General features: G+C 48.5%; 3 protein-coding genes across 3 annotated transcripts; 2 read left to right on the forward strand and 1 right to left on the reverse strand.

Moving 5' to 3' along the window:
• Positions 1-318: 318 nt before the first annotated feature.
• CTRU02_215190 (gag protein) lies at positions 319-1,206 on the forward strand (the record flags this gene model as incomplete). Its single annotated transcript, XM_036732477.1, has 1 exon — positions 319-1,206. One exon carries the CDS (start codon positions 319-321, stop codon positions 1,204-1,206), a length of 888 nt encoding a protein of 295 aa, XP_036575834.1.
• Positions 1,207-6,295: 5,089 nt separating this feature from the next.
• Positions 6,296-7,688, forward strand: CTRU02_215191 (uncharacterized protein; the record flags this gene model as incomplete). Its single annotated transcript, XM_036732478.1, has 3 exons — positions 6,296-6,364; positions 6,436-6,540; positions 6,627-7,688. 3 exons carry the CDS (start codon positions 6,296-6,298, stop codon positions 7,686-7,688), a joined length of 1,236 nt encoding a protein of 411 aa, XP_036575835.1.
• Positions 7,689-12,381: 4,693 nt separating this feature from the next.
• CTRU02_215192 (gag protein) lies at positions 12,382-13,386 on the reverse strand (the record flags this gene model as incomplete). Its single annotated transcript, XM_036732480.1, has 1 exon — positions 12,382-13,386. The coding sequence occupies one exon, from the start codon at positions 13,384-13,386 to the stop codon at positions 12,382-12,384; it is 1,005 nt and encodes a 334-aa protein (XP_036575837.1).
• Between the last annotated feature and the right edge of the window lie 10,560 nt (positions 13,387-23,946).

Raw genomic sequence — 23,946 nt, forward strand, 5'->3', positions numbered from 1 at the left:
ATGTCCTCCTCAAGCGCGAAAATCACCCTGAATACCCCTGCCGACTGGATCCTATGGATCGACCAGCTGCAGTCGAAGGCCAAGTCCTACGACCTCTGGCGATATATCGATCCCCAGCGCCCAGGCGCCTTAAACACGGGACAAACGCGTCTCGAGCGGCGGATGGAGCGGCCGAAGCGCCCCGAAATATACGATCACCCCAAGACCGGCAAAGCCGAAGTGCTAAACGAAGACGCCGACTACGAAACGCGCGCACAAGCGCTGGAGGAGCTCTCGGCAGCCAATCTCGCCCTGTATAAGGAACGTCGGTCTGAATATATGGAGCGCTCCAAGACCCATGAAGCGTTCCTGAAAGGGATTCGCGTGCTCGAAGACTGGGTCCGAGATACAGTCAGCACCTCTCTCCTCAAGAGCTGCTGTACCGCGGACCGCGCACTGGACCGCTGGGTCTACGCGTTGAAGGAACGCGTAGGGATAACCACTCGTGAGAGACGCACCGCCGCGAGCGAAGCATATAAGAGAGCGCTCCAGATACCGGAGCGGAAGCGACTCGCAACGAAGAAAGAGCTGGAAGAGTGGCTTACGAAGTGGGAAGAATCAATCCACGAAGCAGCAGCGGCGGGCGTCCCGGGTACCGAGCTCCCCAGTATATGGTTCCCGGAATTCACCTACGCCGTGAGCCACAGCTACGCCGATACATGGATCTTCTTATACCAGACCGTCAAGGACGAACGCGTCGAAAGCGAGAAACTGAGCGTTGGAGAAGTCCTGTCAGACGCGCGGCGGTTCCTACAAACAACCTCTCAACACAACCCGAAGAAGCAGGCCGGACGCGGAGCGTTTGGTCCTACCACAGAAGCCACTTCAAGAAACGAAGAGGAAGGGGAACGAACTTCCCCCGCGCGCCTAACGGTACCAATGAGAAGCAGCCGGGGATCTCGAGGAAACACGCGCTCCAGAGGAGGAGCTCGCAGAGACCGGTCGCGGAAGAGAAGCGATGGGGAGAGCGAGGGCAACCGGCTGTGCCCTGCGTGCCTGAAACCTCACCCGCTCTCGAAGTGCTGGCTCGTCAACGAACGGGAGCGCCCTGAGTGGTACGAGCCGAGTAGAGAGCTTCTCGCGAACCTCGACGAGCGGATGAGAAAAGACGAAACGCTCGCAAACCGTGTCAGGAAGGTGAGAGAACCAGCGAAAGAAGAACACTGACTATATGGCCGAAGCAAGGGGACCGTCCCGAGTGCCTTCCACACCGCTCCGGAGACATACGAGCTCTTCAGATCGGCGATCCTGGACTCTGGATCAACGATCCATGTATTCAACGACCCCTCGTGGTTCACCACACTGTCAGGAGCGCCAGCAGGCGACTACTTATGGGCAGGCGCTCAGCAAGTGGCTATCGAAGCATACGGAACCGTCGACATCAGAGTCAGAGAGCAGGGGAGCACTGTTACGAAGCTCCGCCTCTACGACGTCGCACTCTGTACCGGCTTCGCGAGCAACCTGGTTTCCCTCACGCGCCTACGCAGGAGAGGCTTCTGGTGGGATATGAGTCCCCGGAATAACTGCTTACGACGCGCGGACGGAACGTTTCTCTGCGCTCTCACAGAAGTTGCTGGCCAGCAAGTCCTGGACTACCGAAAGATCGACGCGGCATTCGCAACGGCGCCAGTCACGCGAAGCGCGGCACCAGACGACCCCAAGCCGCGCAGAAGGCACAACTACACAACGGCGACGCGCAGGAAAGCAATCAGCGCAAGCGCTGAACTCTGGCACCGCAGACTAGGCCACGCGGGACCGGAAGCTATCCGCCACCTGGCCAATTCGGCGCGAGGAGTCCGGCTCGCCTCAGGGGGTGGTCCAATAACAACAGTTGACTGCGACGCTTGTGGCGAAAGCAAAGCACGCCGGATGGTTCGCCGAGCGCCCCGAGAATCCCTGAAGCGCGCAAAGCCTGGTGAGAGGCTCGCACTGGACTTCCACGACTACGAAGAAGGTTACGAAGGGTACACGTCAACCATGATCATCGTGGACCGCGCAAGCGGTCTAGCGTGGGACTTTTACCTTACGGGACGCACTACTGACGTTCTGCTAACGACCCTGACGGACTTCCTGGAGCTCCTGAAGACCCATTACGACATATCAGTGAAGTTCCTGGAGACCGATGGGGAGCTCGAAAAGCACTTACGCGTGACCCAAATGCTAGCAGCACGCGGGATAACAATAGAGCCATCGGCTCCTAATACACAGTCACAGAATGGAGGCGCTGAACGCGGGGCGGCAGCTATCAAAGAGCGCGCGAGGGCAATGGCTAGAAGCGCAGCGCTACCGGACGTGCTTTGGCCGGAAGTCACGAAAGCAGCCACCTACGTCTACAACCGAACGCCGTCAGCAGTCAGGGGGTGGAAGTCGCCGTACGAGCGCTTCCACAGACAGTTCTGGCACGAGGAAAGCGGCTTCTACGCGCGCCCAGACCTCTCTCATCTGCGCTCATATGGGTGCAAAGCGTACGCAATGACTACTGATGCGCAGCTGAAGCGCAACAGGCGCCAGAAACTCGCTCCGCGTGCCTGGATAGGCTACCTAGTCGGCTACACATCAAGCAACTCGTTCCGGATATGGAATCCCCTGCGTAGTGAAGTATTTACCACGCGCGATGTGGTGTTTAACGAGAAATGCCACTTCGACGGCAACGTCAGGTCCCTAGTGGAAGAAATCAACCACCTCGACCTGCAGGCGATTCAGCAGCGCATAGAGGAGCTGATCAGACAGACCACGGGCTCAGAAAACTATATACAAAGCGCTGACGAAGAAGCAGAAGAAGTCTCAGAGCACGCCGATCCCGGTGAGCCTGCCCTGGAAGCAGCAGAAGCGCTCGGGCACCATAACGCTGAAGCGGACGCGCCTAAGCAAGTGGAAGGGCAATACACGGGAGCGCGGTTTGAGCCCTTTCCGACGCCGGAGGCGTCGCCTCCCACATCCTTTCTCGCGGTGCTCACCGAGCTCGACGTGAGGGGGTGGGGAGAAGAGCATACGCGGGATATCCCCGCTACGAAGCCCATCTATAAGAAGGTCACACCACGGACGTCGTACAAAGCCGCTTTTCTAGCTGGAACGACGCTTCACAAACAAAACCCTAGACGTCAAGACGGCCCACGAAGGGATCGCGTTGTGCCTGGCCAGCCGCGCGCCCCTGAGAGGGTTTCCGAGGCAACCTTCACCGTGAAATCCGGGAATGACGGCGCGGATGAAGGCCCTTTGGAAGACCAAGTTACAGGTCAGCAGGAGGCAAGTGAATCCCAGGAAGGTTGCTCCGTGGTAGAAGCGTTTGAGACAAGTGAGCCCAGCTCCCACAGAGACCGGAGCCAGACGCTCGCAGAAGAGACGAAGGATCTCAGAGCGCGCGGTAACCGGGATGTGGTGACTGCGTTGGCGCCGACCGAGCTCCGCTCCCGCGTGGAAGCGCAAGGCCGAAAGAAAGGCGCCTACTGGAGGGATCTGGCCCCTTTGCCAACGTCTCACGATCAGTTGCAACGTCACCCTTTCCGGGAGGAGTTCCTGCGCGCTGAAAGAAGCCACCTAGACGGGCACAAGGAGTCCCGCTCGTGGGAAGAGGTCGCAAGAAGCGCCTCGCGCGGCTACCAGGTCCTCGGATGCCACTGGGTATACACTTACAAGCTTGATAAGCACGGGCGATTAGCCAAATTCAAGGCACGCCTGGTTATTCGAGGAGACCAGCAAGCAAGAGACGCGCGGGAGACGTACGCCGCGACGCTCGCAGGTATGTCGTTCCGAGTTCTGATGGCCGTTGCCGCGCGCTTTGACCTAGAATTACTACAATACGATGCGGTAAACGCCTTCGTCCACGCGGATCTAGACGAGACCGTCTATATGGAGCTTCCGCCGGGCTACCGCGTTCCAGGAAGAATCCTGCGATTGAGAAAGGCGCTATACGGCCTACGACGTTCCCCTCTCCTGTGGCAACGCCACTTAGAAAAGGGACTCGTAGAACGTGGATTCGAACGCGTGGCAGGCGAGAATTGCTGCTGGCAAAAAGGCGAAGTCATGTTCTTCTTCTACGTGGACGACTGCGTACTGGCGTTTCCCCGCGCGCGCAAGGAGGCAGCGCTGCGGGAGGTCTCTGAGCTACAGAAGCGCTACCACTTCGAAGGAGGCGGAGACCTCCAGTGGTTTTTAGGAATCGAGGTCATACGAGACCGAGCCACACGCCGATTATGGCTCTCGCAGGCAGTTTACGCCGAGAAGGTGAGGCGGCTGCTTCCACCCACAGCTAACGCGTTAGAAGACGGTTCTGAAGCGCGCTCGTACACTCCTATGGTCCTGGAGGAGCTTCTACCCTACGAAGGAGAGGCCAGCGCGTGGGAAGTCAACCAGTACCAGAAGAAGGTCGGGACTCTCCTATACGCCGCAATAATGACGAGACCCGACGTCGCGTTCGCGGCAAGCCGTCTCGCGCGCTTCAACCAGAATCCCGGGCCGAAACACCAACGCGCAGCGGACAGAGCGCTCGCCTACCTCTATTCCACCCGCTACCTCTGCCTCGAATACGGCTGCGAACCCGGCAGCGAGGAAGACACGCTTATCGTGGCGTCAGATGCCAGCTTCGCAGACAACTCCCTGGATCGGAAGAGCTCTCAGGCGCTCGCTATGAAGCTATTCGGCGGGCTCGTTGCGTGGCGCGCTAACAAACAGGCCACGGTCACCACATCTACGACGGAAGCTGAGCTGCTATCCCTCTCGCAAGCAGCAAAGGAAGCGCTATTTGCAAGCCGCCTGATCTCCGCGCTAAACGTACACCTTCCAACAGAAGAAGCGCCGGAAGCGACGTTTCCCGCAGAAAAGCGCAGCGTACCCACGATTCAGATCCAATGCGACAACTTACAGACCGTTCGACTGGTGACAACGGATCTAGTGACCCTTCAGACGCGCTTACGGCACGTGGATATTCACAACCACTGGCTACGACAAGAGGTCGCAGCGAAGCGCGTATCCGTGGCATACACACCGTCGTCAGAGCTTATGGCAGACGGTCTGACGAAGAGTCTCGCGCTCCCACAGTTCCGCGAGTTCCGGAAGCAGGTCCGTATGAGCGAACAGGCAGAGCTCCTGAAGCGGAATCGGAGACGCGAATTAGAAGAAGACGAAGAAGCGTGGGCCAAGAGAGCCGCGCAGGAAGACGTCTGGGCGGTCGAAGACCACGAGAAGCGCGCTCCGAGTGCCACGGGAAGCTCGTGACTTGCTGTGGTACGCGAGTTGTACGTATAAAACGTCCTCTTAGCAGAAGGAGAGGAGACAGCGCAGTAGAAAGCCTACCAGCCGAGGGATGAGCGAAAGAAGAGCTCTGAACGCAGTGTAATCTAAATACGAGGGGGAGAGGGCGACTCGAGGGCAGGGAAGCCCCGATTCGGCGCTCCCCTGAGGGGGTGTGTCAGATTGAGCGCGCTACGCGAGGCTTCGGCAACGCTCGGCAGAACACTATTTCCGAGCGCCGAGCCCCGGGTCAGGGGGTGGCATACCCCCTTCCCTACGCGCCCCTGAAGGGCCCTTAGACAGTTACACACATAACGGAATATACATCGTTCTGAACCCTCAATTCGACATCAATACTTTCTCTGGTTCAGAGGCCGCCAGTGACACTTAATGACTAATCGTGAACTCGGGGAAAGGATGCCTAAAACCTTATATGCTAATCATGCATTCTGCCTTGCCATGCTTTAGTTTGTGGCGTAGCCATATTTTAGATAACCTTTGTTTCCGGCCTGATAGTAACTATAATATAGCTTTTTAAATTAAAATAAATAATCGTATTATTAATAGCTATCTTAATATATTAAAAGAGGGTATTTTACTTACTAAATTATTAATAAACTCTACTCTAATATTTTTAATAAGCTCTACCCCTATTAGAGTAGAGTTCGTTATCTATAGTATATTAGGATAAACTAATAAGGAAACTAGTTATCTATTAATCTATATATCTATCTTTAGAAGAAGTTTTAGTAGAAGTACTAAGGGAAGTAGCTATCGGCTTTATAGCCGTTTGCCGGTCTGCCTGTTACGTGGGCAGCCTGGGTGCCGGCAGGACTGCTGGCGACGGTTAGACTTCAACCCGGAGTTCCGGAGTTCTGGTGATTCAACATAAACCTTGATCGGAACCCCGCAAAATAAAATCTGGAACGGCTCCCAAAGCTTGTTCCTCTCCCTGTTGTTCTACATTACATCACGATGTCTAATCGTGTTCACCTTTGCGGATACCACCCCCGCTAAGGCTTGAAAAATGTGGCCGCCACGACCAAGCTCAGCCATAGCGATCGAGACACACGAAGGATATCTCGTGGAAGTATGGGTAAGGACTTTGAGGATGACGACAGTCGGGAATTGAGGGGATGTGATTAATAGACACTAATGGGTTTACAGACTTGGTATGCAATTGGCATGGTAATCATTGGTCTTCGCCATGTTGTGCGCCTTCGAACGGTGGGCTTCAGAGGATACCATGGCGATGACTACCTCTCTTTCCTTGTAAGCACATTCACTGGATGTTTTCGATTAAATATGCGACCCATCAAACCTAGCCAGGACTAACCATATCAACCTGACTGACATAGTGCATCCTCTTATACACTGTCGATAGTACAATGGGCTATTTCGCTTACTACGCAGGGGGAAACATCAACGTCAAGCCGCAGCAGGTTGATTCACTCAGTGACGAAGACGTCAGGATCCTCGAGATGGGCAGCAAAATGGAGTTCGTCACATGGTACACCTATCCCGGCTTCGTCTGGGTATTGAAGTTCAGCATCCTCTTTTTCTACCGACGCGTCATGCAGGGCCTAATAAAAGACCGGACAATCAACTTCCTCTTCCTCTTTTGCGGGCTGACCTGGGTAGCGCTCATCGCGACCGTGAGCTCTACATGCAGGCCCTTCCACGACAACTGGACGGTGCGCCCCCTGCCCGGCGAGCACTGCATCTTTCGGGCACAGAACTTTTACGCCCTGGCCGTGCTCAATGTCATCACCGACGCCTTCATTCTAATCATCCCGGCCCCGATGCTCTGGCACCTCCGGGTACCGGTGTGGAAGCGCGTCGGCGTCACCTGCCTTTTATGCGGCGGCCTCTTTGTTATCGCGGCGGCCATCATCCGCGCCGCGTTGACGCTCACGGCAGCGCCGAGCGTCCTCACCATCAACATATGGGGTTACAGGGAGACCGTCATAGCGCTGCTGGCCGTCACGACCCCGGTGTTATGTCCACTGTTCAGGCCGGGGTTCTGGAAGCGAGGGGCGCTCATTTTCAGGCCGGTCGATGCACTGCACCGCGAGGCCGAGGAGGAGCTCGGGGTAATAGAGAGGAGAAGGCGGAGGCTCTTCTCTTCGAAAAGAAAATGGGACTTTGGAAGCAGTCTGAAGACGTCTTACCTGTCGGTCAAGTCGAGCAAGAGGTCCGCCATCATGACCACCACCACAGTGCGCCACGTGGAATCAGATGTTGAGGCCGCTGCTCTACAGACTCGCGCGGAAGGTAATCAGGGCCTAGGTAGTGGTGACGCGAGTAGGGTTCTAGAGAGTGATGCGCGCACTGGGATGGACTTCATTACCGGCTCCTCTCTTCTAACTGGAAGCAAAGAGAATATAAACTTGTCGCGGCCTCAAAATAGTAAAAACTAGAAAATCAAGCACGAATTATCTTATTATTAGTCTAGTATAGCGTAATAAATAAATTAATAGTATACTTTCCTATCTAGGTTTGTCTTAATAATAGATCTCTTAAATTTATAAGATAGTAGGTATACTTAGTTGTCTAGCTAGCCGGAAACTATCGAAGAACCTTTAAGTAGGTACTTTAGTCCTAATCTATATATAAGTCTTTATAATCTTAAGGTAGATTCTAATAAGCGCTCGCAATATATAATAAGTGCTTATTACTAAGGATAAGTACTCGTTATCTTAGCTAGGTGCTTATTATTATATTTTATCTTAACGTAAATTATATAATAGTTCTTCTTTTCCGAGGCTCCCCTATTATCTTAGCCCGTGTCCTATATATGAATGCCCTGCCTTAGCTACTAGCTAGAGTAGGTGTGTTAACCCTCTGTTAGGCATAACGAACGGGTCGCAATATATGGCGATGGGTTATGTTCGAATATTCGTAGGCGCACATTCAGGGGTCAATCGTGATGTGTATTGTGCTTCTTCTTTTTCTAAGACCTGTCCGTATCCCTTACGCGCCTTCTTCCGGCGTGTTCCCTGTGACTAAGCGCACCTAGCGCGGTCCTCGGCCAAACATTCCTCCTAGCGCCTTCCTGGCATCCTAGGCGCTCTGCGTGTGCATCGCTTCCAGCGCCCCTGGCCTACCACCCTTTTTGACACACCCCTTTAGCCTTCGCGGCTCGAGACCTCGGTCCTAGGGCGCTCCTGCGCGCTTCATACGCAGCAGCGGAGGCTACCCTTAGGGGTGGCAGGCCAACCGACTTCTTCCTTATTCCTCTCCTCCTTCAAAGATCCCTCCGCTCCATGCGGTCTCTGCGAGAGGGTCCCTCTCTTCGCGTAGTGGTTCCGTCTCCTTCTTCACCAAGTTGAGCTGTTTTATGAAGTCTTCAAACGGTTGCCTTGCGAGGCTCTTCGTGAGTCCGTCCGCAACAAGGTCTTTCGTTGGTGTGTGGACGACGTTGATGGTGCCGTTCTCAACCTCCTGTCTCAACCAGTGGTTGTGTATATCAACGTGACGAAGCCTCGTCTTTAGAGTCACGAGTTCCTCAGTTACTATTCGAATCGTCTGGAGGTTGTCGCACTGGATCGTTATTCCGCCGCTTGGAATCGTCGTATTAAGAGCACTCAACAGACGGCTAACGAATATAGCTTCGCGTGCTGCTTGTGAGAGGGCGAGAAGCTCTGCTTCTGTCGTTGATGTTGTGACTGTGTCTTGTTTGTTCGCTCTCCATCCGATCAATCCTCCAGCAAGCCGTAGTGCGTACGCCTGAGAGCTCTTTCGATCTAGCGAGTTATCTGCGAAGCTGGCGTCTGATGCGACTTCGAAACTCTTGTTGTTGCCATCGTACTCGAGACTAAGGAAGCAGGTGTCCAAGATGTACTGCAATACTCGATCTGCAGCGCGATGATGCTTCTGAGAGGGATTCTGGTTAAACCTCGCCAGACGGCTTGCAGCAAAGGCGATATCGGGGCGCGTCATCACCGCCAAGTATAGGATCGATCCAATCTTTCGTTGGTATGCCGTTATTTCGCTCTTTGAGGCGTGCTCCTCGGCGGGCAGTAGCTCCTCGTTCGTCATAGGTGTCGTAAATCGAGTGTTCTTCCTCTGTGATCCTTTATGTGTGCCTTGACCAATCAACCGTGCGATCTTCTGTGCGTATGCTGCCTGAGATAGCCAGATTTTCTTCTTGGCTCGGTCGCGCGTGACCTCGATTCCTAGAAACCAGTGAAGAGGGTCTCCGCCTTCCAGGTGGTACTTCTCTTTGAGCCCGTTAATGAGGCGCTCAGCAGCGTTTCTACACTCAGGGGGAAACGCGAGAACACAGTCGTCGACATAGAAGAAGAAGAGCACGCGTCCCTTCCGCCAGCAGCAATTCTCGCCTGCGACGCGTTCCATCCCCATTGCTTTCAGACCGTTCTCTAGATGCCGTTGCCACAGTAGAGGGGACCTGCGAAGGCCGTATAGAGCCTTCTTCAGCCGCAGGACCTTCCCCTGCTGCTCATGGCCCGGTGGAAACTCCATATATACTGTCTCGTCGATCGGAGCGTGGACAAAGGCATTAACTGCGTCGTACTGCAGTAAGGTAAGATCTTGCTGGGCCGCGGTGGCAATAAGGGTTCGGAACGATTGTCCAGCGAGGGTCGCAGCGTATGTATCCTTGAAAGCGTTTTTAGCCTGTTGATCTCCTCGAACAACGATCCTTGCCTTGAGTTTCTGGAGTGCTCCCTTCTCGTCCGTTTTATAGACGTATACCCACCGGCAACCCAGGATCTGGTGCCCGGCGGCTTCTCTACGGTCTACGACGACGTATGTATCCATCTCATCGTGGCTCGCGAGGTGCTTCTCTTCCGCTTCTCGGAATCCCCTCTCGTAGGGGTGGCCGTATAGATCGGCATGTTTCTGAGGCACTGGGGGTAGTACGCCTGCTTGGCTTTTTCGCTGGGGCAGAGGACGGTCCTCTCCCGGAACGCTAGAGGCCACGGTCTCAACCGCGGGCCCCCCGTCACCTGACACGGGCCTACCGTTGTGGGAGCTTAGCCCAGAGGGAAGGTCTTCCTTTACCCTCGAATCAACGTGGTTTCTTCCCTGACGGAGGTCGAAGGCACGCTCACACCCAGGGTTTCTAAGACTCCTCCTGGGCCCAGGGGCAGGGTTCATACCATTACCACGTCCGGCTACGGTGAGACCTTCGAGTCTGTTGTTCCAACATACTACCGCTTCCAGGCTGGTATCGGCGTTCTTCGCCTTTTGCTTCATCTTCACTCGTTTTCTACCCGTTCTGGTGCCGCCGAGGAAAGCGGCTTGCCAGGAGGTACGCGGAGTGGTAATTGGAAACTCTTCGTGGATCGATTCGCGTGCATGAACCGCCTCAGGAGCGATCGAAGCACGTCTCTTCCTCCACCCCTTCACTCCGAGTGCCTCCTCAAGGCCTGCGAAGAACGAGGTGGGTGGCGTCCGCGGTGGTGTATTGAGTTCGAATCGTGACTCCACGTACTTAGGCGACGGCGGTGCGGTGTATTCTTGTGCCTCTTCGTCTTCAATGTACTGGACTTCATCGACTTCTTCGTCTGCGGTGTGTGCGTACTCTGGAGATGTTATCCCTGTGGGCGAGACCTCTAGTCGCGCGAGAAGAGCGTTGAGCTCGTTCACGTCGAGGTCTTTGAGGTCATCCCGCAGCTCGTTGATATCTCTATTAAAGAACTCGGTTTCCCTGAACACAACGTCTCGCGTTGTGATAACGCGGGCAGTAAGCGGATTCCACACGCGGTAGGAGTTGCTAGTACTGTACCCAATGAGGTAGCCTATCCATCCTCTCGGTTGAAGCTTTCTCGACTTATTCCTGCCCAGCTGTGCGTCTGTTGTGAGCGCATACACTTTGCAGCCGTACGCTCGAAGGTGGGCTTGATGAGGCTTCCCGAGATCTGGGCCGCGAAACTGATTATGGAACCGTTCGAAGGGCGTTTTCCAGCCGCGCGCCGCTGACGGCGTCCTGTTGTATAAATACGTCGCGGCGGCAACGATTTCGGGCCACAGCATCTCAGGGAACTTGCCTGCCTCGCGAAGGGTCCTAGCCTTCTCCTTGATAACTGCTGCGATTCGCTCGGCGCCTCCGTTCTGGGCCTGCGTATTGGGCGCAGAGGGTTCGAGGACCACCCCTTGAGATTGAAGGTGAGTGGCGACTTGCTGATGAATCGTTGCAACCTCGCGGTCACATTCGAAGACTTTGACCTGTATATTATATTGCGTCTTCATCATGGCCATGAAGAGATCGAATACCTCGAGGAGCGTCTCTGTTGTACGGTCCTTAAGGTAGTAGTCCCACGAGTATCCTGTTAGTCGGTCAGAGAGTATTACCGTAGACATATAGCCTCCGTATCCTTGAGGGCTAATCGAGTGAAAGTCGAACGCCACTCTTGATCCTGGTTTTGCCCACGCTATAGACTCGCGTGGGGCACGTCGAACAATTCGTCTTGTCTTCCCTTTTCCACACGCTGAGCAGTCAGGCAGCTTGTTGCGTAGGTCACCCATGATCTTCACGCCTCGAGAGGCGTTGACGAGGTGCTCCAGCACCCCCTCGCCCGGGTGACCCAGTCTCTGGTGCCATCTGAACGGTCTTCCTGCGAGTCTTTTGCGCGGTGTAAACGATGTGTGGCGCTGCTTCGCCTGCGTGACGAATCCTGCTTTGGTATTGTCCTCGATAACCTGTTGTCCATGGAGATCGTGAAGGTAGCAGACGAGTGTCCCATCCGCTCTTCGTACGCAATTCTGGCCTGGGCGGTTATCCCACCACATCCCTCGTTGCCGTAGAAGGCGGTAGGAGACTAGATTCGTTGCGAATTCTTCGCAGTAAGCGACGTTGTATAAGCGGAGTCTTACCTTCTTCCCCCGCTCAGCGTCAGCCGTTATATCCACGTTTCCATACCCTAGGATTGGGACTTGTGAGGCTCCTGCCCATAGGTAATCCCCTGGTTCAGCTGCTCTGAAACCTGAGAATCGAGCCCGGTTGTTGAACACGTGTAGCGATGATCCTGAGTCGTATATCGCAGAGTTGTGTAAGGGGTACTCAGTCCGGATCATGAACGCAGAACGGTCACTCGTATACTGCTTCCTCCACGATGCGTTGGCTGACCCCATACACCGACCATACAGTCAGGTCTGCTTCGCTTCCTTCTCGCGTTGTTCACGGATCTTCTTCACGCGGTCCGCGAGGTCGTCATCGGCCTTGAGACGCTCGGTGACCTTCTTCATGATGTCGTTGCTGGGCCTCCATCCTTCATACGCTTCCCCTGGGAAGCAGTAGAAGCAGTTGGCAAGTAGGTGTCGTGGCAGATCACATCCGTGACACGTTGGCATCTCGTTTTGGGTCCGCGAATCGGCGGCCCTATGTCGCTTCTTGGTTGTACTCCGAGGCATGGTCTCCTTGGGTCCTTCTCTTGTTGTGGCAAAGGCACCTCTTGAGGCTCTTGGTCCTGTCGATAGGGTATCTGCGTGGATTCGTATATATCGTCGTACTTCCGCAGAGATCTCGCTGATCGAGGGGTTGTCCGACTCGTGGAACTTCGCCTCGAACGTGGCGTGGAACGCAGAAATAGCGGTCTTCGCAATGACCTTTAGGAAGTCCTCGCTCCACTCGCTGAAGTCCCTTGTCTGGGCAAGGTTGACCTCTTGTCCCTTCAACATTGCGGCCTCCCATTGCTCGAGCCAGTTCTCGATCTCGGCCTTCGTGGTTATCCGCTTTGTAGCCGCTTGCTTGACGGTCTTCTCGTACTCCTCACGCGCGGCGCTCTTTTGTTCATTGTTCGAGATCGAGGCCACGCCCTTCAGCTTGACCATCCAGGCGTGGAGGGTCTCCGTAGGTTTACAGCACGCATTGACGTACTTCTCGGCTGCTGTCGATAGGACCCAGTTGCGGAGCTCTCGTAGAGCAGCCGCTTCACGCTCGTAGATACGGATATCATGGTTGTAGTCGCTCCGGAGCTGTACATACTCCTCACGGTCCTCCTTGACAAGGTCTTGGAGGCGTCTAGCCGTCTCGTTCGATCGAACTTCTTCGATATCTGGTGTCTGTGACACCTCGATGATTGATCCGCGGGTATGTCGCGGTATACCTTTCTTCTTGTAGTCGGAGAAGGCCGGAGGCTCCGGCTTCGGCATCCGCTTCTCGGGGTTTTCGGCGCCGGGATCCACTTGCTCCCAGACGTCCAAGTCGGTGGCTTTACCCTAATAGCTAGGAGTCTAGCTTTAAAGCCAGAAACTGGCTTTTCTAAGTGGCTTGATTGGCTAGATTTTGCTAGGCACGGGACTCTTTCTTTGAGACAAAAGATACATCCTGAAAACTGGCTTTTTCCTATACAAAGCCACTTTTCGTTCACACAATAGATACATGAGAATATGTCTCAAAGTTGTCAATGTAACTGAATATGTACACAAGCCAGTTTTCCAGTGGGAAAAACTGGCTATAGTACATCTAGCTCATTATAGATGTGTTGTACCGAAAAGCTTAATCGGTGTCCAGTCATTATCTTTTCAATGTTATCTATTGGTTAGTCAAATAAGCCAGAGTATTTTATACCTTAAGCACGATATTAAGACTCTAATAAGTCTTGCTATACCACGATGCAAACTTCAAAACTTTAGAGACAAGCTATTGGAATATATCTTATTTACAGTACAAAATATTATCTTATTTTAAGTCTCTTTGAAGTTTTTACCTTGATGTAAAGTGTTTTTCTTTTTGTCGAAGGTACAGGTAGTAGCCTAGCAGATCAAGTCAATTCCCTTACTACAGAGAGACCAACCCACTTTTAGGTCTACGGAATGGACTTAAAAAGTGGGTTCCCTTATGGCCATGAAACTAAACCCACTTTTTACCGTCCTAAAGAAGGTCTAGCACCTGAACGTTAAATATCTAAGACAATTAAATCATAGAGAAGGTCTCCCTATTGTCTTAAAAGCCGTCTGCTTATTAGCTAGCCTGAAAGGGGTTTTGGCTTTGGAATTTATAAAGTGGCTTCTTGACTTTTTTTGTGGGTTTTAGGAATGGAAAGGTTTCTTAGTGTTAACGAATCATAATTCGTGAAAGCCACTTTTTGTCTTAAAAGTCACTAGGAGTGGATAATCCCTGAGAATTACTCCAGTTTTCGCCTTGAATTAACCAATCAAAGCTTGATAAATGGAACCACGAAGTAGCTCAATTCCATGTAGTATTACGTTGTTACTATCAAATCCCTTAGCACTAAACATCGTGGAAACAATTATGCTTGATCCTCAACACACCTAGGAGTACACGTCATTTCGTGAAGAGACTAATCCAGCAGACCAGATCTTTCCACATATAAAAGTCGTCAAAATCCTCACTAGATGAGAACACTTTTCAAACCATCCTTCAAACTATATAACAAAGTATTCTATATCATCCTTACTATATCTATCTAAGGCGCCTAACAAAACTTACTATGGTAAGTATTTTTTTACTCTATAATATTACTTTTTTAAGAAATAAAAAGCTAACATGTAAGCAATACCAGGTGCCTTATTATGAGCGCTTATCCCGTTAAAGAATTTCATCAACAAAGGTCGCTACCACCTAGAAATTGGAAATCCCTCCAGCTCCAGCACTCAGTAAACCCTCATCTTCGACGTCAGAGATACCTTGTCCGGTCAGGGAATAGATCTGAAGCGGGAACATCTATCCAAAATCCAACTTTAGGGTTAAATCAAGATTCCTCGCTTATATACAACACAGTCGTAACAACTCGCGATCTCACTACCAACAAAATATGGAGAACAGATTGGCAAATGCAAAAGGTTGCAGAATCTGAGGCGAGATATCAAGGTATAAAGCACAAGGCAGCAAACGAAGCCCAGAAGCGTAGGGATTTACAGATATTAGCAAATCGCAAAATCCATCAAAAAGAAATCCAAGCCATGAGACGCTTTACACATCAGCCTACAATACCAAAGTCAAAATCTTTCAATCAAGGCAAAGTCATAAAGGATCTCGAGCCAATCGACTTAACCTTTGATAACGATAACGATAATTATGCGAGTAATATCAAATCTCCTAGAAACCAAAACTCGTTATCAAGGGAGTTTTCGCCATCAATTACTAATCCAGTTCAAATCACGAAAAGTATACATAAAGAAGTCAATCCAAACGATTTAATTAAGCCTCCCCTACCAAAGCAGCTAGCTACAAGACTAGGTAAAGTTAATACAACGAAATCAAGCAAGATACAACATCCCAGCCATACAAACGCCACAGTACAGCAAAAGAGAAAGAAGCTCTCACCAAACAGAATTCCAACAAACAAAGCAAAACCCCCCGAAGCCAAAAGCAAATCAAGTTCAAGTTCTTCTGATGGTCCAATCGCTTTTCAGAGACGATACTCCAAGAGACGACGCCTTATGAAACCCCAAAGTATTTCAAGCCAGGAAGAAACACCTTGCCAGCAAACCAGATTATTACCCCAAAGACGACTTCTAGGAAAGTCTTCTACTTTAAAAGACCTAGAAGATATATCCCAGAGCACTTTCTACAAACAGAAATCTCTTATTATCCCATCAGATTTCATACCTTGTTCTCCTATTCCATTAGGATCAGGTAAGAGTCGTTATTCTCCTTTATAAAAAGACGTATAGTATATTTAGTTATAATCTAAAATAGTATATAGAATGCTCAGAGTTATCTCAGCCTAGCCAGCATAGTATATTACAACCTTACAATATTTCTCCTAAACTCCAGATATTTCAGCACCTACCCCAGGAGAAAAATTTCCGAAAAGAAACTTCGGCAGAGGTCCCCCGATACACAATACCTCAGGCCCTCAGAGTCTTATCAAGTTCAGATCCTGTTTTAGGAGAACACATTCAGTCACATTCAAAGCAAGCATCCAATGATGTCGGACATAGCCAAAATCCCTCTTCTCCCCCTCAAACCCCTCCATCTCCTATTGAATCCCCTTCTAGTAATCTCTTCCGTCGCACACTCTTTAGGGTACAATCATCACCTAGTTCTCCTTGTCAATTCCCAACAGAATTATCATCACAAGGATCCGCCTTAGAAAGGCTAGATTCCATATCACAATCCGGTTCCCAAAAGGGGAGGCAGAGTAATAAGAATAGTGGGAATATCTCAAGTAGTTTAGATCAAGATGGATTCTTTCACGAGGAGGCAAAGCCTACACCTTATAAACCATTCTTAAAGGATACCTTATTTGATACAGAAAAGCAGAGCTTAGTTTCTGATCAAGTGGTATCCAGAGATAAGAGCAAAAAGTCCCCTCTACTAAGAAGAACCGCGAGTAGAAATGATAAAACCGGAAATAACGAAGATAGTATATCACAAAGTAGTACAGATTATTTTACATCCTCTGGGGAATATCTTAGAGAATTTATAAATTAAAGAGGCAATCCATCAGGAAGCATGACGAATTAAAAAGGATATGTTATTCCCAGGGAAATATTAGTTTTAAAGGTTTAATTTAATTAAACTATATTATTAATATATCCTAATTCTATTAGAATAATAATAGTTACATAACCGTACGACAAGGCTGCCGACAGATAGATTTATGAACGACATGACTAGTACCTGTAACACTCACATGTCTGAGGAAGGGATCATGGTTCATTACCTACCTCGCAAGATTCATGTAAAGACATGGACAGAGATATATCTGTTCATACGGGAGACAACATCTAGTTAGAAAGGTGATCACAGAAAATACAATCTTTAGTTCGCCCTACATTTTTAACAGTACGATCGTATAGAGAGCCTAATCAACACTAATCAGTGATTGCTTAGCAGTTACGAGTAATTGCATTGTGCGATCACAGATTAGTAAGAGTGAAGAGACAAGATCAAGGTTTTACGGCCGGGCTACCGGGTAATCCCGTACGGAACTGAGGGGCGAGAAATTCGAAAGAACACCTACGCGGTCACGTTAGGAAATCTCTTATGCTAAGGACCTTAAACTGGTTATTATCGCTGCGGTAAGTCGTAACTGGATAACTAGCTTAAGAAGACTGTTTAACAGAATATCGTACGAGACAGATTCTTATTATCGCTACGGTATATCGTAACCAGATAAGAATCCTATCATGCAATAACTTAGCAAACTAGTATAAGCTACGGCATATTTTAATAACTATTCAACTAGATATCGTACGATACGAAACGGTTGCTAATATGACGATATCAGGTTCTCCTGATATCGTGCAAAAAGACCTCCTACAACATGAGGAGGATGACTATAAGGTTACGTACGAAGACATGAGTGCAAAAAGCACTATCCATATTAGCGTTTGGAAGAAGTCAACAGATCCTAAATACTGGGGAGAGCCGATAGACATTCAAGCGGGACCTTCTGAGAAACAATTAACAACGTACGTCGGGTATGTAATGATGGAGATCTTACACAGAGATCCTCCAAAAGAAGTACTTACTACAATACTGTACGAAGACTTCCACCAATGGTCACTATACCAATAGGACCTGGTCAACCGCACGTACAAAACCGAGTTCGCACGACTACTTAATCTAAAAGGTTTCCGATTATCCCAATCAAGGACGGTTTCAGAACAATTAGTCGATATAGTTTCAGACGTCAAAAAAGGACTCGATTCTACGGACGATTGGGAAAATCCCCAGACAAGAGGATCAAGCCGTACGAACGTAACTACATATAGACCGGTCCGAACCCCAGAGACAACCACACTTCAGACTTTAGCTAAACTAGCGATAGAGTCAATCGAACCTTCGTACGTTACCGAACGAGCAAGCAGGAAGTCAAATACTCGAGATCAATCAAGCACGCAGAATCTACCCCCAAGGGCAAGATTTACCCAGCAGATCGAGAGTTTTCCACAGATACAGGATCGTACAACAAATATCCATACAGCAGACAGTACTTATAACCTCCCACCAAGACGAATAGTCCAGAATAAACTGTGCGAACCAAGCACGATTATAGTATTCCAGAAGGGATAGAAGAAAGAGAGGAACTATACTAGCAAATCGTACGATATCCTATATGAGAAGGCCAAGATTTTCAATAGCTTCTGCAGGCGATTATGAATAACAGAAGATCAACACCATACTATGGTCCTAGATATCCTAGCCGATCGTACGGAGGAATTCTAGCTACACCATATCGGGCCAACAAAGAGATAGCACGAGATTTACAGGATGTTAGATACACAATTTAATACAGACATCAAACATAATCTCTACTACATAGATTAGACAACATTATCCTTTATACGAGTCAAATGTGAGGAGCTAGACAAGAAACCAATTAAAGTCCTAGAGGCATTGTTTGACAAGGTATCCCTCGTCAAACGGGCACTAGGTTCAGGATTCCAAGGAGAAATTATGCTTCGTACGCAAGTTATTCAGGCATGTCGAGGCGTATTAGAGCCAGAGAACGCCCTAAGCAATCACAAATCTGACCAGACATGTGAGGAGCTATTCTCAAACCTGTGAGCCTCACTACAAGTTGCAATCGATAGGAAGATAATATCGTACGATATCAACTTCATCAATAGGCGGTATAATTTCAACCAGAGGGGTGGATATAAATAACAACATTACCGAAAAACTCAAGGATAAACATATGAAAGACAAGAACAAGGGAATACCTATCAAGGAAATCCCATCGTACGAACATAGGCAAAAGATGCTTTATCTGCAAGAAAGTAGGCTGTTGGTTAACAAACCACTTAGATGAGGAACGCAAACGTGCGAGAGACCACACCTATAGGCATGTTATATGCTTCACCAGGAGCCGTACGACGATTTTACAACACACCTATAAGAGGTAGAGGGAGAGAACCATGTTAAGAACCTATCTAATAACGACAGTAACGATACTGCGGATGAGGAAATTTCGACTTTCCTTACTTCAGAAGTATTTATCTACCGTACGACAGGAGAAGATATATTTTCAGCTCCGAAAACAGTACAAGCAACTCAGTTCGTAATACAAAGACCCATATACATCAGTCTACCAAGGGGAACTATGGGATACAGGTGCAGCGAAAGTTTCCACAGTAGGCAAGTCACAGGCCTTAGCATACCTAAGGGCAAACACATAGGCCAAGGTGTCCTGGAAACAAGGGTCGGTTTCCACACGATTGGGAGACGGACGCTCAAATCCATCGATCGGAACTATTATTATGGATAACCCTGTCGAATGAGTAAAGTATCATAGGTTCGACTCAGCTATACCATTCTTATTCTCATTAAAAGATGTAGACAAGCTGAAGGCATATTTTAATAACGTTGCGAACGTTATCGTACGACAAGACGGGAAATCTACTCCCGTCGTACGCAAATGGGGCCATGGTTTCATTGATATTAACATGGGGGAGTTAAACATTTTCTTCATAGAGGCATAACTACGGCGACTAGACCGACGGTTTAGATACCCTCGTACGGAATATCTATATTAACTTCTGAAAAGTGCTAGACATAACGATGCTAGCCATACCAAGAAAGGCATCTTTAATATGCGTCTCTGGTCAATCATGAGTTATAAATTAATAATTCATACGTTACACATTTTAGAAGGGCGAGTTAAGTCACAAAACGACAGAAGGCTGGAGATTCCAGGCTTTGTCTTATGTGAGCTCACCCAAAGGAATCCTGGTTAGACATGTCTAGAACAAGTGGCATATCTATTGGTTTTTTTGGTGCTCCTGCATGCAAATGGATCAGGCAGCGTCGCTCTCAGGGGCATGCCTGCACAGTCTCCTAGCCAACATCATTGGCCTCCCTTTCAAGTAACATTCCAAAGGGTGCGCATCATAGTTAATATTAGGAATATTTCAAAAACCTTTAACGTATCCATCATAGAGCAAGAGAGAGCAAATAACAGATCTATATTTTAGCACACACAGTTTAGAAAGCATTCACAACATACGTAATACATAATGAACAATTAAATTTTATATAGAGGCTTATATTCTGCATCGAAATAGCTATCAAAAACAGTAAAATATAGCCAAAGAATTAGTCTAAGATAACAGCCATTTATAACCTTATTCCTCATAGCATACATCATCCTTACCTTAGGGATAAGAAACCTCAACCCATGCAACGATCGCATTCCATACTTCAGAAGGGAGTAGCCAAGCCTCAGTACACAGATACATCTAGAAGGGACTCCTAGGATCAGAAATGGTGCAAGGCAAGGGATACCTCAGAAGAACCGCGAAGAGGGATCAGAAATTCACAAAAATCATGACGCTAAAGCTTAGGTGCATAGGAACTACGTATCATACGATATTCTGAATCATCTCCCACGAGCCTACTCCGGGTGTACACAGATACACTCACCATAAATGAATTACATATGCTTATTTCATATCGCATAAAAAGGGTGGAATAATTAGTCAAGATGTAAAAGTCGTTTCATCCTAGTATCCCTATATAGTATCTCTACCTTTATAGTAGGTATTCTCTCTCAGACACTAGAGAATTCCATATAAAAGAAATATTTAGAAGTACTCTTATAGTTACTTAAAATTCCTAATATACTAAAGGATTAGTTTAGTAAGTTTCAAAACGTGTAATATCATCTTCTGCAAACACAGATAATAAAATACAGAGTTATCAAGTAGCAAAGAATTTATTCGTCACCACAAAGAAAGCAAGCAAAGTAAGATTACTACACACCCGTTTCAGTCCCATCCCTTGCGATACTAAGCGTATCATTAACCATCCAGTATGAAACAAAATCCCCAAAAGTACGTAGTCACGCCTTTTAATCTATTTATGTCCTTATTTCAAAGTCATGATTTCTTGCAGAGAAATCATGCACACAATCAGTAAGGTACGTCACACCGTCCCTTAATAATATAAGAGATCTCCTATTTTTAAATAATTATTAGTTCTTTCCTTTTATTCTATTGAGCCAAAAGAAGTTCGTCAACCTCCATTAGGACATTACCATAGTCAATTTTATTTACATCCCTATAGCTTCCTTCCCACGGAAGTAAAAAATACCTTTCATACTCTTATTTTATTTCTTCAAAGCACAAGTACCATGAAGACACATTTCAGTCTAGCCCAAAGGGCAATCCTTAAAGCACACATTGGATTTTGGCCCGGATTAATGCCTGGTCAGTTCTATTGCCGTACTTGCAGGAAGGTGCTTCTTGCTTTACAGTTCCAAGGCGACCCATTTGAAGAGTTTAGATCTTTCCAAGAGGTTTGTTTGTGTTTCCCCTATATAATTATTTACTATAATATTTAAGCTTATATATGTTAAATTAACAACTTATATTAAACAGGTTCTTGATCATTTAGTTGCCAATCATGATCTCCATGTAGAACAAGAAGAACTGTCAGATATTGAAGCGTACCTTACGCAACAAGCTGGGGTATGCCTCCGGAACCGTGGCCTCCGCGATTTACCTCCATTTTCAATCTCGACTGGTCCTCCCTGTATGGAAATGCTCCCGGAAAAGCCAGATGGACAGGCTGTATCAGTAGTATACAAATGGTTTTGCCTTCAATGTAATTCCAATATTACATCTTTAAAGATCAAGGACGGCTTAGAAAAGCCGAAAGACCTTACCCGCCATGACAATTTCCACCGGTAAGAAAGTCTCATAGTTCTTTTATCACTAATATAGTCTATACTTTAACACGGACGGTATAATATTGAATTACTAAAATTTACCCTGTTATTAGAGAAAGGTATAAAGCAGCACCCTCGCATCCAGTCACCAACTCAGAATCAACAATCGAAGTTCAGTCACAATCCACAAGGTATATCAAGATTTACTTTCAGAGGGTCCTAGCAACAACCAATGTAAAGTCCCATGAATTCAGCAGGTGTTTCGTTCGAGTAGATCCACCAAATCACCTCGATAGTGAAACCACAAAATGTCTCCCTACAAGCCCAGGCGAGGGAAACGTAAATAACGAGACAAGCACAGAGAGTCCCACGATAGAAGGTCCAAACCCGCCGAACACTAACAACGCCTGGGAAACCTTATCCAGTCAGTTTAGGGTGAAGGAAATGCCTCAAACCTTTCAGCAGAGTGCCCCAAATGTCGATATCTCGTCGCAATTCGAGAAGCGAGCTAGTCTTAGCGACTTCGTTAATGGTGTTGATCTCACAGAGTTTTGTCGATTGCTTTCTTTAGAGCCGAATACAGATGACCACCCGGCGGTCCTAAACTTCTTAAACCACCGATATATCCTGTCAAGCAGGCTATTTACATGTGTTTCACTTATGCATCCCGTAAGTTATTTATTTGCCATATACATTATTTCACATTAGGCTTTTCCCCCTTCTACTGAGTTTACATTACATTCCATCCTCTAGTTAGGAACCTAAAGAAACCCTTTAGTATTATTACATAATCTAGTTCTAAGCTAACAATTCATCTTCAGGACCATAAGATGGATGCAGAAAACGTCGTCAAGCAATCAACTACATCGAGTTCATCTTATGGCAAACAGGCCTTCCCTTCTAAGGACGAAACTCTTACTTCGTACCTGAATATATGGAACAAAATCCTAGTATATCTATTGCGACGCTTTTTAATCGATATCGGCCTAGTAGAGCCCCCAAAGTTCCACCTACCACCAATCAAGTGGCCCCAGAGTATATCTCGAGGCTACTATAGCCAGTTTGACGGTGCTCCTCCGCCAGCCTTCAAACGTGGGTCAATTGAGCAGTCTATCGCATTGCTGGTATACCACGCCTACCAGGACCTGCCTAATATACCTGGAAACCTGGTAGGTCTCATCAGCGCTGGGGTAGGGTCCTACAATGACCCAATGCCTCTCAACGAAGGCGGGACACCTGATAATGAATGGTTTGTCAAGCTCCTCCGCGTCAGCCTTGCGCTCGCCGAAGACAGCGTCCGTGGGGACAAGTTCCAGTGTCCGCTGATTAACGCTGCCGCCGCATTATGCATTGAGCCTAGTGGAATCAAACATCCTACAGTTGCTGGCAAGGGGCTATCAGGCATTATTGCCTGTATGAAAGCCGTATTTGTCACATGGGGCGCATGGGAAACAGCGAATCAGAACATCACCAACGACCGTTATAATCTCTCCTACCATCAATATGTCCGGCCGAATCTAATGTTCTACTCATCACGGACCGGTTTCCATAATACCACCGAGTACATACCAGATAACGCTTTCGTCTGGGTTTATCGTATCCGAAACATCGCGCTAGAGGAATCAATGATTACTCCTGGCATGACCACGACTACCCTTCGCGATAATGGCTGTATTGCTGTTTTTGGTGCGAATAGTGAGGTACGTTATAACATAGATCAAATAGTTTCCAAGTACATAAAACAGGAGACCTTTCTTTTACTAATACCTCAATTCATCATGCAGCTAAATATATATGATCTCCGGGCTGCTAATAGAGTGGAACTTATCGCCCTTCACTACGAATTAATCGAACTTTTACTCCTTGCAGCACCCCCAAACACTGAGTCTTCAATACCGGAACTCCACAACTATATCGATTTAAGTTATCCACATCCGAAGGTCATCGATGACCACAATATCTCCACGCCGGGCGTCTCGGCCTTCTCACAAACATTTGGAACCGAGGCTACTCCACGCCCTTTCATAATGCTCCAAGGCAATCCACGGCTAGCTAGTTGGATACTTACAGATTCGGATTCCGGTCGCCTAACGATATCACACGCTGTGGTTACTGAGTACTTCCATAA

Source organism: Colletotrichum truncatum, assembly GCF_014235925.2.
Source record: "Colletotrichum truncatum strain CMES1059 chromosome Unknown Contig_0013, whole genome shotgun sequence".
Classification (NCBI taxonomy): Eukaryota; Fungi; Ascomycota; class Sordariomycetes; order Glomerellales; family Glomerellaceae; genus Colletotrichum; species Colletotrichum truncatum.